The 16869-nt window shown below is 45.1% G+C and overlaps 6 protein-coding genes across 6 annotated transcripts; 3 read left to right on the top strand and 3 right to left on the bottom strand.

Annotated features, from left to right (window-relative positions):
- Window positions 1-206: 206 nt before the first annotated feature.
- Window positions 207-1000, top strand: N7477_003089 (trafficking protein particle complex subunit; the record flags this gene model as incomplete). Its single annotated transcript, XM_056964752.1, has 4 exons — window positions 207-410; window positions 477-635; window positions 718-807; window positions 869-1000. The coding sequence occupies 4 exons, from the start codon at window positions 207-209 to the stop codon at window positions 998-1000; spliced, it is 585 nt and encodes a 194-aa protein (XP_056824705.1).
- Window positions 1001-1397: 397 nt separating this feature from the next.
- Window positions 1398-2879, bottom strand: N7477_003088 (malate dehydrogenase; the record flags this gene model as incomplete). Its single annotated transcript, XM_056964751.1, has 8 exons — window positions 1398-1619; window positions 1686-1830; window positions 1882-1966; window positions 2027-2404; window positions 2464-2551; window positions 2617-2727; window positions 2787-2818; window positions 2867-2879. 8 exons carry the CDS (start codon window positions 2877-2879, stop codon window positions 1398-1400), a joined length of 1074 nt encoding a protein of 357 aa, XP_056824704.1.
- A 699-nt stretch (window positions 2880-3578) lies between these two features.
- Window positions 3579-4328, bottom strand: N7477_003087 (uncharacterized protein; the record flags this gene model as incomplete). Its single annotated transcript, XM_056964750.1, has 5 exons — window positions 3579-3753; window positions 3826-3950; window positions 4036-4059; window positions 4121-4215; window positions 4277-4328. The coding sequence occupies 5 exons, from the start codon at window positions 4326-4328 to the stop codon at window positions 3579-3581; spliced, it is 471 nt and encodes a 156-aa protein (XP_056824703.1).
- A 2191-nt stretch (window positions 4329-6519) lies between these two features.
- N7477_003086 (DUF2015 domain-containing protein) lies at window positions 6520-6953 on the top strand (the record flags this gene model as incomplete). The annotated part of the gene is made up of 2 exons (XM_056964749.1): window positions 6520-6574; window positions 6634-6953. 2 exons carry the CDS (start codon window positions 6520-6522, stop codon window positions 6951-6953), a joined length of 375 nt encoding a protein of 124 aa, XP_056824702.1.
- Window positions 6954-7459: 506 nt separating this feature from the next.
- On the bottom strand, window positions 7460-8643 carry N7477_003085 (U2 snRNP complex subunit HSH49; the record flags this gene model as incomplete). Its single annotated transcript, XM_056964748.1, has 3 exons — window positions 7460-8140; window positions 8193-8568; window positions 8624-8643. The coding sequence occupies 3 exons, from the start codon at window positions 8641-8643 to the stop codon at window positions 7460-7462; spliced, it is 1077 nt and encodes a 358-aa protein (XP_056824701.1).
- Window positions 8644-8997: 354 nt separating this feature from the next.
- N7477_003084 (putative mitochondrial folate carrier protein Flx1) lies at window positions 8998-10801 on the top strand (the record flags this gene model as incomplete). The annotated part of the gene is made up of 7 exons (XM_056964747.1): window positions 8998-9028; window positions 9084-9225; window positions 9320-9356; window positions 9408-9573; window positions 9645-9890; window positions 9946-10188; window positions 10242-10801. 7 exons carry the CDS (start codon window positions 8998-9000, stop codon window positions 10799-10801), a joined length of 1425 nt encoding a protein of 474 aa, XP_056824700.1.
- Between the last annotated feature and the right edge of the window lie 6068 nt (window positions 10802-16869).

Here is a 16869-nt window from a genome sequence, read left to right as displayed (position 1 = left end):
TTTTGGAGAATTTCGTATTTTGATTTCCAAACGTTCCCAGTTTCTCTTCTGCTTGATGTTTTTTTCTGAAGATTGAGTGATGTTGAGGCTGATGTGCTGTTTCATGGTAGTTCAAACCGTAGTTAACATGTGGGGACCTCTCTTCCCGCCTTTGCACCCCCGAAACCCTGACAGACACCTTCCCTCAACTCACATCCCCAGCCACCATGTCATTCGATGCGTCTGCGGCGCTGAACATTTCCGACCCAGATGCGCGCGCCGTAAGCTCCTCCTGCTTTGACTTCTTACTCATCGAGCTGGTGCCGATGGCCGAGCGCCTCGCCAAGGAGCTTGCGACGAACGAAAACGAACCAGAAGATGAGGAGGTCAGGGAGACTACATACTTTCGTCTTGAAACTTTAGGCTACAGGGTAGGACAGGGCCTCGCTGAAAGGTAGGAAGCTTCATGCCCTTGCAATCGCCGCCAATCCTCGTAGACAACGCTCCAGCTTGCTGACGGCATCTTCTCGCGATTCAGATTCTCCCGTGATCGACCTCGATTCACAGACAATCTCGACGTTATTAAATTTCTATGCAAGGATCTTTGGACAGTTTTGTTTCGAAAACAGGTCGACAATTTGAAAACCAACCATCGGGTACGTCGGCGACGAGATACAGAGCTTGGTGTTCAGCCTAGCTGCCTCGGCGCGACAGAGACACTGATATGAAACTCAATAGGGAGTCTACGTTCTCACCGACAGTGCATTTCGCCCGTTTGGAAGAATGAGCATGGCGGCGCGGAGTGAAGCGATATCAATGGCGCAAGCGGTCAGGAAATCCTTGGATACATTTCAAACATGAGGCTTCCGGCTAATACCTCGGACACCAGTACCTCTGGTTTCCATGCGGTATCATTCGAGGTGCTCTAGCGAATCTAGGCATCAACACTACGGTACAGGCTGAGACATCGGATCTTCCAGGGGCAACTTTCCAGATCAAAACCGTTCAGGCCAGACCCTGAGAGTGTGACTACAATTCCACGCCGGTCTGGTCTCAATTTGCCGCGGGTCGACTATCCCGGCAGCGTTCTCTAGCAGGTCTGGAGATGAGGGCTATGTACCTGACAGCGCATGGGTCCCTCCGGGATAAAGGACAGTTCATTCCACAGGTCGACTGTACAAGACAGGACTACAAGGGACATGCCGATGCGAACGGAAATTGATGATATTCTTTGCATGCCTGATCTCCACTATCTCGCATACTATGCTGCCGCCAAGTACAACGACCGAGAACCAAGCACTGTCATGTCTGTTCGTCTTTCATAATCTTATGATCTCACGCTTAAAGCCTATCTTTCCGGGATAACCATAATTAGCAAGGCTCTGATCATGGGTTTCAACGTGCAAATGCGCCGGGGTTCAGCCGGCGAGTACAAATGCGGCACGATAGAATTTGCCCGTGTGATGAGATAGGCAAGGATTTCTTGGGGAGGAAGGTATTACTTTGGTGGGGGGGTTCTTGACGAACTCGACGCCCTTCTCGATGTTGCCCTTAAGGCCCTTGACACAAGCTTCGAGGAGCTTCTGCTCCTGTTCGGTCACGCCACCAAGAATGTTAATGGCTTTCTCTGCGCCATTGGGCTGTAGTGATAGTGGTCAGTTTGCGTCTTACGCCAATGAGACTATGCTTTGAGCAAAGAAACTTACGCCGAGCTCTACCGGAGTAGAGAAGAATTCAACACCGGTAGCCTTCGCAATCTCATCGCCGCCAGTAACACCAGGCAGGTAGACGAAAGTAGGCTCGACGATGCCCTTCTCGCCCTTGGCGGCCTTGATAACGGCTTCGGCGAATCTGGAATAGCATCAGCGACGGTAACTTGCAGCAAGTGTGGGTCAACCCTACCTGAAACCGGCATAGGCCATGGACAAAGTGGCAGATCCAGCACCATCCTTGGCCTTGACCACCTCATCACCACCAAATTGAACGCCTGCGTTGTGTCAGTCAGCGAATTCTCTTCGGCTAATGGATATGGGGGGGTTCGACGCACGGTTAACGAGGGCCTCATATCGGTCAGCGGGGATCTGGAAGTTAGGAGAGACCTTGCTGAAGAGGGGTACGATGGTCTCGCCGGAGTGGCCACCGATGACGGGGACGGTAGCCTTAGAGGGGTCTTTCTGACCAGAGAATTCCTGGGTGAAGGTTTCGGCACGGACGACATCCAGGGTGGTCACACCGAACAAACGCTTAGGGTCAAACACGCCGGCGGCCTTCAGGACCTCGGCGGCAATGGGAACGGTGGAGTTGACAGGGTTAGAGATGACTAGGATGAAAGCCTTGGGGCTAAACTCGGCAATACCCTTGGCCAGGTCGCGCACGATACCGGCGTTGATCTTGAAGAGGTCATCACGGGTCATGCCAGGCTTGCCTGAATACCGGACCGTTAGCAGGTGATATCGAGGGCCGGGCCGTACACGTTATACTCACGGGGAATACCGGCCGGGATGACCACAATGTCGGCACCGGTCAAGGCGTGCTTCAGACCATCATCCTTGGGAAGATAGCCGGAAATTTTCTACGGTTGTGGTCAGAGCTACTCGTGCATGCCAAGGCATGAAGGCGTAGGATTCGAGAACATACAGCAACCGAGGAGATGTGAGAAAGATCGGCAGCGACACCGGGAGTGTTAACAACATCGTACAGGGCGAGCTCATCCACAAGAGGGCAAGCCTTCAGGAGGAGAGAGAGAGGCTATCGGAAAGCATTAGCTGAAGCTTGGAAGAAGGGAGGGGTAGATTGAGAGAGCTGACCTGGCCAATGCCACCAGAGGCACCGAGAACAACTTGAATTTGTTAGCTTAAGAAGGAATGATAGAGGAAATAAAACCCACCCGCTTTAACCATGATGTAGAAAGTAGAGTGGGAAAGAATGGGGAGAGGAGAGATGGAGAGAGGGGAAAGGAGGGAAAGCGGGAGGTTTTAATAACAGAGGGGCTTAGACAGTGAGGGGCAACCCCGGAGTTGCCCTCACGGGAACTAAGTTCACGACGCATGATGGCCCGATTTGTTTCGTCCCATGGAGCTCTAGAACTTTCAAACTATGCATCTTACACTGGAGTGCTAGCACGACGTTGACATGTGGAGTGGGGTGAATAGTTTCTAGTCTGGTTGCTCCGATCATTTTCGTCCCTTGTGATTCGTGCCGATGCTCTCCCCGGTCTTCTCCTTCTTTCCTCCGTCCACTTGTCGGGAGAAGGCGGGAGATCAGAGGGAATTCCACGGCAAACGACATCATCGTCTTCTCATGCTACCCTGTCGGCTTCTACTTTAGGGTTCAAACCCGAGGCTTCAGGCTCTCGGCCCGACTATCGGCGGCATTTGAGATCGCTTCTTTTACTTTCTTCAGGCTGATAGCTTTTCCGTCCTGTGGATCGTTTCATTTTGAGAAGTGCATTCTTCCAAGAATTCGATTATCCTGGAATGAAATCGCTAGATTACATGGACACCTCGTCCTTTTTGATCCAGCACGACGTGGTCGTTCTTTTCAAAGATTGACCGGTTCGCTGTTCGTCCGCCATTGTTTGCTATCACTTCTGGACGTATTTACTCGTCCTTCTCGGCGACCTGGCGGGCCTTGACACCACGGACCTTGGGGGCGGGAGCATCCTTCTTGGGCTGCTGGGAGCGGCGGATGGCGCTCACACGGGCAACAGCCTCCTCGCGGAGATCAGCACGGTAGCCGTTCTGGGCAGTCTTGTCGGCAACACCCTTGTAGATCCTAGTACGTCCCTCGGTCAGTACCATTCTTCCACCGTCGCGGTTCAAGTGAAACACCCGGTGTCTAGCTTACTTGCGTGTAGAGGTCTTGGGGCCGTAGGTGACGGTGACCAGGTTCTTGCCGGGCTGCTGGGGGTTGCTGGGCTTCTTGGTGGTCACAGCGACATCACCATTCTCGGTAGCCTGAACGCCGATGGCCTGAGGAAAGTCGATTAGAAATTCGTGAGGACATTTGGGGAGGAGGTAGTTTCGTGCAAAGCGCGGCGTGAGGGTCAATATGTACCTTAGTGTTGGCGTATCCGGCATACTAAATACTTCCGTCAGTCTTCAAGTTGGAGTAGTACGGATGGCAGCTAATTGAATCGAACCTTGAAGGAGTGCTTGTTCACCAGATTGAGAGGGTCCCGGGAGAACTGGGAGCCACCACCGGCGTTACGGCGGACCAGATAAGCATTCTGGTTGCCTATGCCGAAGTGTCAGCCACGAAACGAGAATTGAGTGGAGAAAATTCCAGCGCTACATACGGGTGAGCATCCAGATCAGATCGTTAGAGACATTTGTGCGTTCGGCGGCCATTATGACGGTTTGGACTCGAAAGGTTGCAATCTCTCTTGAGAGTGTGTGTGAGTCGAATGGGAATGCGCTCTCGCTAAGCAGACCATTTTGGGTTTAGCCTAAAATGTCTCAGCTAATGCCCAGTTTAAATGCCTGATTATACAGGCATAAAGATGTAACCGTAATTCACCACCGAGTGGGCCACACTACCGAGTGGGCCACCCAACCACTTTTTCGCGTCCTACCGCGTCAATCTGTCTTCTATCAACCACCATGCGTCCAAATCGTATCGGATCAAGCCAGGATTCTATCCAGCAAGAAGGCCGCCTCCTACTTGCTATACAAGCTATCAAAAGCAAAGAAATTGGCACCATACGGCAGGCTGCAGATCAATTTCAAGTGCCTCGTTCTACGCTCACGCGTCGACTACGCGGGACTACAAATCGCGCTGAAACTCGTCCAAATGGCCATAAACTATCGCAAATCGAGGAAGATTCTCTTATCCAGTGGATTATCTCAATGGATACCCGCGGTGCAGCCCCTAGGCACTCAATGGTGCAAGAAATGGCTAATTTATTGATCCAAAAACGCGGCACGAAGGATACTACGCCGACCGGCAAGAATTGGGTCACAAAATTTATACAACGCCATCCAGAGCTTAAATCTCGCTTTTCACGACGCTATGACTACCGGCGAGCAGAACAAGAGGATCCAAGGGTTATTCAAGAGTGGTTTAACACCGTACAAGCCACAATTCAGCAATACGGTATCTCATCGGACGATATCTATAACTTCGATGAGACTGGCTTCGCGATGGGCCTCTGTGCGACGCAAAAAGTGATTACCCGATCAGAATACTATGGCCGGAGATTAGTCTTACAGCCAGGAAACCGCGAGTGGGTAACTGCGATCGAATCAATCAATGCTTCGGGGTGGGCGCTTCCACCGACGCTTATCTTTAAAGGTAAGCAATATAATCAAGCGTGGTTTAAAGACCTTCCACCCGACTGGCGCTTCGAAGTTAGCGCAAATGGGTGGACATCCGACGCGATAGGCCTTCGCTGGCTTCAAAAGCAATTTATCCCGTCGACAAATAGTCGTACGCATGGAAGATATCGACTTCTTATTCTCGACGGTCACGGAAGCCATCTTACGCCAGAATTTGATCAACTCTGCCAAGATCACGATATTATACCAATCTGTATGCCAGCGCATTCCTCGCATCTTCTACAGCCGCTTGATATCGGGTGTTTCGCGGTTTTAAAGCGCTCGTACGGTAGCTTGGTCAGCCAGAATATACGGCTTGGGATCAACCATATCGATAAGCTTGATTTCCTTATAGCATATCCACAAGCTCGCGCTGACGCATTTAAACCAAATACGATTCAAAATAGCTTCCAAGCAGCAGGATTAGTACCATTCAATCCTCAGCCAGTGCTATCAAAGCTTAATATTCAACTTCGGACGCCGACACCACCTACAAGCCGCGGTAGTCAATCAAGCGCTTTTTACCCACATACGCCGGCGAACGTCGACGAGCTTCTAAAGCAAGCATCGTCTATCAAAGCTTTCTTAAAGAGACGCTCCAAAAGTCCGCCATCGCCGTCCCAGGCCGCGTTAAACCAGCTTATCAAAGGCTGTCAAATTGCAATGCAAAACGGTATATTTCTCGAGCAAGAAAATAGGCAGCTACGCGCTGCAAACGCTACGCAAAGGCAAAAACGCGCTCGTGTGAGTAGATGGATAGCCCACGATGACGGTCTATCAGTACGAGAAGCATTAGAGCTTGAGGAAGCTCATGATTCGTTCTTTCAGCCAAGAATAGGCCCAAAGGTAGCACCGGCGCAAGCTACGCAAGCACCAAGAGCGCGGCGTCTACCTAAATGTGGTAATTGTAGCGAGATAGGGCATAAAAAGAATGCCTGTCCAAGAAGAGATTAATAAATATAAAGGCGTTGTGGTTGATTTATATCAATAAAAGTGTAGAAAGGGTGGTTGGGTGGCCCACTCGGTGGTGTGGCCCACTCGGTGGTGAATTACGTTACTAAGGCATCCGGGCATTCAGGCGCTAACAAGACAACGCCCCAACGTGAGCTAGAGCCCCTCTGCGCTGATTGTAGTCTTTGGCCTATAACCCCGTCTGAACTCGGTGAATTCAGCGTCTCGCGACTTTCAGTTTCGAGGGACACAGGCTGTCCTCATCTTGCCCATCATGACTTACACTCTCTTCTACTCGCTCTTATTTTCGGTCATCATCTGCGGAACGGGTAAGTCCAGCAACCCTTGCACCTCCGGATTACCGGAGGACGAGCTAATGTTCATCCAGCCCTCTACCTTACTCGTTCGCGATGGATCTCATTACTTCCGGTACCAGACTACATCTACCATCGACTTCCCTCTAGCTTCACGGGCGATCTGGAGGCCGGCTTAAGCTCGTCACAATTCGACATTGGCGCGAACATTGCGGGCGGCGATACGAGAAGTGGCCTAGACCAACGAGCCAAGCAGGAGGTGCAAAGGATTATGAAGACTCGTAAGGTCAATTTTGATGAAGCACGACGGATTTACACCGAACAGCGATTCGCAAAGAACAATATTGGACCGGACGGTCGACCTCGAGACCCCAAATTTGTTTCATTTTCATGAGCCATCATTTGATACTGTCTACAGCTAAAACATGACTTCCGACTACTCTTCCTCGCATTTCTCAGTTCCATCGTCTTTCCTTTCCTTATGTTCCCACGTCGGTTTTTCTGGGTCGACTTCAGTTTGCGAGGCGTGGCGTTTAGGTTGAAGCAGAAATCATCATCTCTTACACGAAGCTTGAACTTGCACCTGTATTCTTCATTTTTCTAGGATTAGGTTTGAGATCGCTAGGGTGTTTACCAGTGCGTCTGTCGGAATATATTTCAAAAGAGGCCAAGTTTCGAAAGAAAGGGCGCGACGGGACTCGCTCCGATAGCGAAACAACGTGTGATAGGCAGTCGCATGATTTCGAGGGCGGTTCGTGATTCAAAGTTAGAGGCAGGATCTGCCCTGCCGCCGCAAAGCCGAGGTGGTCGGTGACCCATGTCCTGAGGCGAAATGAAGAAATATAGATCGCTCCCAATCAAGAAACCCAAATTACGGGGTCATCCAATGCCGCTCCGGAGCTAATACCTCAGACAATTTGAGCTACTCAGCGACCATTCCCATAGCTCGGTTGCTGAAACCCGGGAGGTAGTGATGGGGGGGGCTCCGGGAACGCCTGCTGGAGGCCCAAACCCGGGAGGCCCGAACCCAGGTGGGGGTGCAGTTTGGGGTGCATAAGGTACTTGGCTGGCTCCATTGAACCCTGGTGGAATGAAGGTCTGGGGACCGCCATAGCCAGCTTGAGACGGCGGTGGGCGTGCTGGTAAACCTGGCGGCGGGGTCGCGAGTGATGGGGGAGGAACAGGCCGACTTTGAGGAGGCAACTGGTAGGACATAGGTACCGGCAATCCTCTGCCCGTGCCCGGATCGGTCGCTTGTGGGACAGTGCTCACCGGCCGAGAGGCATCGCCGTTTGGCATCGATGGAGTGGCAGAGCCCGGACCAATCCCAGCGAATGTGGGCGGGATCTGCTGTGTTGGCAGCTGTACATTGTGCTTCCGAGCCTGTGCCGCTAGCATTCGCTCTGCCTCGTCACCGTGTCTCTCTCCTTTGCCATCCTTCTTGTATGCGTACTGCACTGAAATTTGCTTGTTCATGAGATATTGGCCGTTCATATTCGCAATTGCGGCATCAGAGGATTCGAAATCGGCGAAAGAGACGAATCCGTAACCCTTGGACAGGTTGTTGTCATCTCGGGCAATCTGATATCAATTAGCTTGATCAAGCAGGGACTCTTGGACATAAGTGCCTGACCTTTGGGAGGTTGACCAAATTTCCAAAACGACTGAACGTATCGTAAAGGACTTGCTCGGCGACCATGGGGTCCAGGTTTCCTACAAAGAGCTCCGCGCCAATTTCCACCGATTTTTGTTTGTCCGCTGATGCTTTGTTCACGCGAATTGGTTTGCCAAACAGACGTATTCCATTCATAACCCTCGAGGCATATTCGGCATCTTCCTCGCTGATGAATTCCACGAATCCATATCCTTGGTGTAACTGCGTAACTCGGTCTTTCGGCAGGTGGACGTTAACAATGCGACCCGCCTGCAGCATCAGCTCCCATACCAGGCTGTCCGAGGCACGCTCATCAAGATTTCCGATGTACACTGTAGCCTCCTTATCTTGCTCCCTGTAGTTTGGTTAGCGGGAGGAAACGCGGAGTGAAGACAGACAGAGTATCTTACCAATGTCTGGCGCCGGACATGGTGCCGACAGGTCAAGGGGACCCGGACGTAGCCAAATGGAAATTCAACAAGAAGAAGAAAAACGAGAAAAAAAGGCGCACTTTATTGAAGGACTGAATAGGACTCCGTATTGCGCGAGTGGACGAGGCAAAATGTGCTGGCTGGCAAGGATGGTGAGTTTGAAGGAGCTGGAACTGATGCGGTGATCATGGGGTTTCCCGACTCCCGAAAACTCTTGAACCGTCTTTCGGCTCTCTTTCCATCCCCTTCAACCTCTTTTAGCATAACTTTGCGGCCTCTTCCCTCCTTCATCTAGTTTGAGACCGACTATTTTCGCCAACTCCTATCCATTCACATATCCATTTTTCGTCATAATGGTTCAATTCTCCGAGGAGACCAAGGTTGGTCCAACTTGTCACGCACCTCCCCTGCGGAAGGCTAATTCTGTCTTTTCTCGTAGGAACGTGTTTCCAAGGTCATCGATATTTCCAGATTCGCCATCCACTAGTAAGACTTATGCCGATTTCCTACATTCGTATCAGCAACCGGGCTAACATCATCGTGCTTTTTCAGCGGCTACTTGCCACTCATCGTTTACCTAGGTATGTTCGGCTGTGGTTTGAGAAGGGGTGGATCCAAGAAGCTTCATGTTGCTTGGCCTCTGGTTTTGGATGAATGCTGACTTCGAGTCAACAGGCTACACCTACAGCGAACCGAAGCCGTCTTTGTTCAAGTATGTTTCTTCCTCACCGAATCCCGAAACCATATTTTAACCTATCACCAGGCTGTTCTCGCCTCTTGCTTAAATGCCTACCGGATAGTGAATATCGAATGGGATCTGGGCGAATCTGGGAACCTAGGGAAAGACTTCATTACGCTGAAGACACTTGATACATGCCTCTTCTTTCTGTCTTTGAAGGCGGACCGTTCTATGACCCAGAGCGTCCACCGTATGTAATTTTAAATCAAATCACAATCGTTAACACTCCTTGCTTCAATAGAGATACGTCCGTAATCCCAGCTGTTACATGTCTTGTTCGCACCTTAATTGCGGCGCGGCGCGAGTCCGGAAGCCGAAGTCTCCCGCGCGGCAGAAAACATTCTCTCCTTTACGTCTCCTCACCACCCTACAAACACACTTTTCTAAGGTTCATGACTGGCCATGGCTTGTCGTCATCCTTTGTGGAGACCGTAGCAGGATTCACAGCGGGAATTGCTACAACTCTCTCCCTCCACCCACTTGACTTGGTCAAGACAAGACTGCAGGGTACGACAACCTTCTCCTATGATCAAAGCACAGTCCTAATTCCCTGGCCTTCCAGTTGATCGAAACTCTTCTTCTCGGTTTGGCAATTCATTGCGCATCGCTCATCGCGTATTCCAAACGGAAGGCGGCGTAGCTGCTTTCTACCGAGGTCTGGCTCCGAATCTTATCGGCAACTCGACAAGTTGGGCCTTGTACTTCCTATGCTACAGTAGCTTCAAAGATGTCATTTGCATGTGCCGGGAGCGAGATGGGCGGATGCTCACATCATTTGATTACTTTGTTGCGTCGGGCACTGCTGGTACGCTCTCCAACCGCGAAGCTAGTACCCATATCTAACTTGCTGGCATGCAGGTGCGTTAACATCCATTCTTACGAATCCGATCTGGGTAATCAAGACCCGCATGTTATCCACCGGATCGCATGCTCCGGGCGCTTATCCCTCATCTGTCTCTGGGGCAAGACAGATTTACCACTCGGAGGGTGTATCGGGCTTCTACCGAGGTCTTGTGCCCGCCCTCTTTGGTGTTAGTCAGGGAGCTCTTCAGTTCATGGCTTATGAAAAATTAAAGGTGTTCCGATCTAGGTCGGGACAGGATGCGCCTTTGGGCGACGCGAGTTCCGGCGCAGGGCGGAAGCTTGGTAACTTTGATTTTCTGGCTCTCTCCAGTCTATCCAAGGTTTTCTCGGGCTGCATCACATATCCATACCAAGTTGTCCGGTCGCGCTTACAGACTTATGATTCGCACCTGTTTTACCGAGGTGCCATCGATGCCGTTGTCAGGATCTGGGCCCAAGAGGGGCTCGCGGGATTTTACAAAGGTCTGGGTCCCAATTTATTCCGAGTGCTGCCGAGCACTTGGGTGACCTTTTTGGTCTACGAAAATACGAAGGTCTATTTGTCCAAGTTTTAGTTCTAGACTAGTTACCTACTAGAAATATAATGCTCCTTGATCGCAGGAAGTCTGATACCTTTACATATAATCATGGATCGGGCTCGGTGCAGCGTATTCGCTTTTGAGTTATTCAGGATGTCGTAAATCTTATGGTTCAGACCTATATGTAATCAGTGTTGTTTTATCAAAGAACAAAGGAAGTTGCTAATTAACACTATCCCATGCGATAACGACGACTTTATGAAATTTAGCCGGACCAACCTAAGACTGCCTATGCTATACAAGCTGAAGATACCCCCGAATGGCTTTGACTTTATTGGTAATAGTCCCGTAGTATCCCCACGCCGCTTCGGGTGTTTGGTCCGCCGGGGCCTAATATAACTCCATAGCCTAACGCGTATCTTAAAGCTATTTGTACCTATCATTATTTATTTATTAGAAATTATTTTTATATCAATATTAGATAATATACTTAGGTCGCCTGCAAAGCTACTAGAGGTTAGAAAGGCGCTAAAACTGCCTAAGTAACACGTAGATTTAACGTTCTAATCACTTAGCTATAGGCGTATCTCTATAGTTAGCTATCTTATTCTCAGTATACTACTATTACTAAGCGCCTTGATATATCTTAAGAGGCGGTATTTATTAGCTAAATTATCATACTTAATAGTTTTTACGTTTTACTTACTTTGCACATAGTTAAAACGAATATAAAATAATAACTAAAAAAAAAAGGGAATATTGATCAATAAAATATAGATATATAAATTTATTAAATACCTAGTCAATAAGCTTCATTTGAAAAATATCAAAGTAAAAAGAACAAGAATTAAGGCTTAGAATATTTGTATTTCATAAGCTTAATATAATTATTTCAAACTACGTATCAAATAGATTTCGCTATTGTATATCTATAATTCTGATAAAATTGGCTTTTAGCTAAGTTAAAGAAAGACTTAAAAGACTATTAATCATGATATTATCATATAAAGCTATTTCTAAAAAAAGAAAATAATCTTTTAATTAGAATCAAATATATGATAAGTGATAAATGATTTAGAGTTATTATTTTATCATATCAAATATATTTAAAGCGATAATATTTTTGAACGATATAATATTTTTAAATAAATTATAGATTACAATATCGCTTCTTAAATATTTAAATAATATTTTTATGATTAACTAATTTTTCTTCCAGAAATGTATTCATAATTATATTTATTATAAGTAGAGATTATTATTTTTATGTAGTTATAATTTATATTTTATTTAGGAATTTCTGTATCTTTGTTGTTGACAAAAGATTATTATATTTATTCTTTTTACATATTATATATTTTATTTAGTCTTTTAATAATTGTTTATTTTATTTTTTTAAAAAAAAATAGTTTCTGTTATAAAACATAATACAATCATATTATAAAATAGAAATATAAAGAAGTTTATTGAAATTCAAGAATAAGCTATGATATCTTATATAATTTAGAAAATACTTATTAATTGTAATATCTATCTATTCGATTTATCTTTGATTATTCAATATCTTGATACTATAAGACTATTTATAAAAAAACAAAGATTTGTCGCTATTTTAATCATTTAAATCATTTAAATCATTTAATTCATTTAATTCATTTAATTCATTTAATTCATTTAATTCATTTAATTCATTTAATTCATTTAATTCATTTAATTCATTTAATTCATTTAATTCATTTAATTCATTTAATTCATTTAATTCATTTAATTCATTATCTAAATTATAGCTTCGACATATTGTAAATATTACAAATAAAAATTATCCAAAATAATTAAGCGTAAAAAGTTTAACTCAGATACTAAGTAATAAATTCATCCTAAATTAATTATAGACTAAGTTAAAGATACAGAGACACTAAATAGGATACTGATAATATCTAGATAATAATTTAATATGGGATATCTATAGGGGTAAAGAGAATAATAGGTATAAAAAGCTTTAAGATATGTATTAGACTACGGAGTTATATTAGGCCCCGGCGGACTAACACCCAAAGCGGTGTAGGTATGCCACTGGACTATCGATCTTATGATAAAAATTTAGTAGCCTTCCTACGTTATAACAAGGTAAAAAAATTTAACATCAAAAAAATTCAAGAATCACTTTACAGTTTAAACAGTTAACTATAGCTAATTTAATCTAAGATTTATAAGTATATCTTAGCTACTTTTTTTGAGTAATAGAGAGAATAATTTATATAATATATCAATTATGGAAATTATTTATCATATAGATCATTTCTCTAATATCCTTGATTAATTGATTGATTGATTATTCATTCTCGGATCTGTCAGCCGTAAGGCCGATTTGCCGGCAGAAACTATAGGGTAGTCGGGATAAATATATTATATGATTGCGCTAAGATAAGCTAGTTCCTAACGTTTCCTCTCCGTGACTACAGGTCGGCTCACCGGTGAGGTGAGAGGTCGGCTCACCGATAAGTCATCTATGTTATGTGATACTTTGGATCGGTGTGCCGACCTTCGTCTTTATCGAATTACCCTTACACTATCGCTTCCCTATCTAGCTTAATATTAGTTATAAGCCCACCCACCCTTAATATTATTATTTTCTGCCTTTAAAGCCTATTTATTAATATAGCGGACCTTAAAGACGATATAAGTAATAAAATATCGATAAAAGCTAATCGTAAAGCGACGAAAAAGTGATAGATTACGGTCAGAAAGTAAGGGATGTTAACCCTATTTAGCCTACCTATAAATTTTACCTAAGTAAGACTAAGCTTACCCTAAAGGGCGTATAGCGCCTTATAACTATTGTAGTGGGAGAACTGGTGACATAATGAGCCTATGTGTGGCCTCAGGCATGATTTAATGTCTGCAGTGCATAGTATATCTCCAGACACACTTAGAGAGAGACAAGTCATCTACCCAATTCATTCAGGATTCACCCAATTTCTTCTATCCAAATACAGTATTAAGATTATCCCGCACGGCCGCAACAGGGCATCAGTACGGCCTTATCCAGCATCCTCTACACCAGACAGGCAGTGTGTGTGTGTGTGTTATCCAGTCTGCATCGCCAGACAGCTATCGAGCCGTTCCCATTTTATATTGGCGTCCCCGGGAAGGCTCTTTTGTCAAGGCATATCACTATACGAAGAAATACACACCTAGAGGGTGGGGATCGCGTTTGACCCTAAAGGCTATAAGACTGTCTGAGACCTTAAGCGGGAGACTATATTCACTAGTGATTGCGACGGTATATAGTCGGTGCGGACAAACGAGAGTGACTAGCCGAGATATAGTGTTCTCCTAAATATACCTAGTTCCTACGAGGAATACTATCGGACTAGTATATAGGAGATATAGCGGTGCTTCAGATACTACTAAAGATATAGCCTATTTAATTAAATGCGGTGGCCGAGCAGGGGTACCTAAGTATCTGATAGCTATATGTTGGACTAAAAGGGTAAAGCTACCACGAAGCAGATCGTGGCCCCTTAAGTCCGTGGGATCAACCTTAGTCCGGCCAGGTTGTCGGTGCCAGACAAAGGAATAAGGTCAAAGGTCGTAGGATAGACTATAAGCAGATATAGCCTAAACGAAGGCAGAACCACAGTCCTGAGGATCAAAGGAAGAAGGTAGAGACAACTTTTGGAAAGTGGAAAATGACTTCAGGAAAGTAGAAATGACTTGATTCTATCTGCTAGAAAGGAGGGACATATTTATGGGCTAGGATAGCCTAGAAATGACGTCTAGAATGACATACAAATACTAGGCAGCAACATAATGAAGGTGGCAAAGAAGGGAACCGAAGAGAAGCGAAAAGAATGATATTAAGGATCGACGGTCTAAGCCACCCTGAAGGCATCCCCGTAGGATCAGGCTATGTATACCCAAAGGTAGACTATTTTACCCCTAAGGGAAAGTGGTCCGCCTATCCTTAAGGGGACTGAGGGTCGAAGTCTGTTCACCGAGGTCCGAAGACCATGGTCGAAGTCCGCGGGCAAGGCATGCCCGAAGGCACCCCCGAAGGAACGGACCATTCATGCCTAAAGGCGGACCATCTACCCCTAAAGGAAAATGGTCCCGCCTATCGTTCGGGGGAGGGCCGCGGACCAGAATCAGAAGTGGTCAAAACATTATTTTGATAGAAGAAAAATCTGGTCACGTGATCAATGCAATCTGGTCTTATATGTTGAATATAAGGATAGATCTTTCTATGTAGCATTGGTCTATATTCCAATAATATCTTTACTTATATATTTCCTTATTTCTCTCCCCTTACTTTTCCCCCTTTAATAACTCTCTTCTATCTCCTTAGTACTTATATTTAGTATTATTTTGACTTCTTTTTATTTATTCTTTAGCTATAACTTATTATTAGTTTAGCTTCCTCTTTATTTCTTTTCTTTTTCTCTATTTTTATCATTATTTCGCTCGCGAATTAATATATCTGCCCCTTTATCCCCTAGCTATTACCCTCTGCGGGATATATCTTTAATCCCTAAGCTTACTTAGTATATTCCTTACGCCCGTCGCTCCCTCCGAGACTAAGATAAGTAGAGCGCCTTCTCGGTAGTTTATATACGCGATACGCTAGATTCTATTTTATACTAGGTATATTTCTGTGCTAATCGTTCTTACCCTTCGGTTTATTTACCTTTTCTATTTAGTTATATTTTATTACTAATCTATCTAGGTTCCCCTTAATATATAAGGTAACTTAATTAATATAGTTAATTTAGTTAAGTATATCGCGGATATTTAGGCTATCGTTACTAAGTCTGCTAAGGAGACAGATAAAGATAGTAAGCTTATTATTAGTGACCCTATTTAGTCTAATATTATTTATATCCTGTTGGAGCATAAGGGGAAAGCTACCACGAAGCAGATCGTGGCCCCTTAAGTCCGTGGGATCAACCTTAGTCCGGCTGGGTCAGTCGGTGCCAGACAAAGGTAGAAAGTCAAAGGTCGTAGGATAGACTATAAGCAGATATAGCCTAAACGAAGGCAGAACCACAGTCCTGAGGATCAAAGGAAGAAGGTAGAGATAACTTCAGGAAAGTAGAACAGACTTGATTCTTTCTGCTAGAAAAGAAGGACATATTTATAGGCTAGAATAGCCTAGAAATGATATCTAGAATGTCATACAAATACTAGTCAGCAACATAATAAAGGTGGCAAAGAAGGGAACCGAAGAAAAGCCAAAAGAATGATGTCAAGGATCGACGGTTTCAGCCACCCCGAAAGCTTCCCCGCAGTATCTGGTTATGCATACCCAAAGGTGGACCATTTTATCCCTAAGGGAAAGTGGTCCGCCTATCCTTGAGGGGACTGAGGGTCGAAGTCTGTTCACCGAGGTTCGAAGACCATGGTCGAAGTCCGCGGGCAAGATATGCCCGAAAGCACCTCCGAAGGAACGTACTATTCATGCCTGAAGGCGGACCATTTACCTCTGAAGGAAAATGGTCCCGCCTATCTTTCGGGTGAGGGCCGCGGACCGGAATCAGAAGTGGTCAAAATATCATTTTGATAGAAGGAAAAATTGGTCACGTGATCAGTGCAATCTGGTCTTATATGTTGAATATAAGGATAGATCTTTCTATGTAGCATTGGTCTATATTCCAATAGGATCTTTTCTTAGGATTTTAATAAACTCTTTTGCCTTTTCTCTTTTTCTTATAGTCCTATATTATTTCTTAAATATTCTTTATATCTACTTTTAGTAACTATTAGTTATATTCTACGGGCTATCCCTTCCACTTAATTAGGAAATATATCTTATTATAGAAGATTTTCTCGTCTTTAACCTCCTTAACCTCCTATTTATTATTATTCGCGAGCTCTAATATTAGAAGTAGGTTTATATCTAATTTACGTTAGTGTTAAGGCTTAACGAAGGTTATAGGGAAGATATTATATAACCGGGAGTATTAGTTAGGTAAGCTTAGATAATATAACTTATATTCCGACTATTATAAGTATACGGAATAGTCTAATAAAGCGTAATAAGAGTTTTCTTGTAGGTATCTTTAGTTTTAAGTTACGGGTTAAAAGGGCTATAAGATCTTTACGCT

Source organism: Penicillium maclennaniae (assembly GCF_028827695.1).
Source record: "Penicillium maclennaniae strain IBT 15551 chromosome Unknown utg000003l:1.0-5670915.0:1.0-5674809.0, whole genome shotgun sequence".
In the NCBI taxonomy this organism is placed as follows: Eukaryota; Fungi; Ascomycota; class Eurotiomycetes; order Eurotiales; family Aspergillaceae; genus Penicillium; species Penicillium maclennaniae.
Note: the sequence above shows the minus strand (reverse complement) of the source record. Positions and strands in the feature narration are given on the sequence as shown.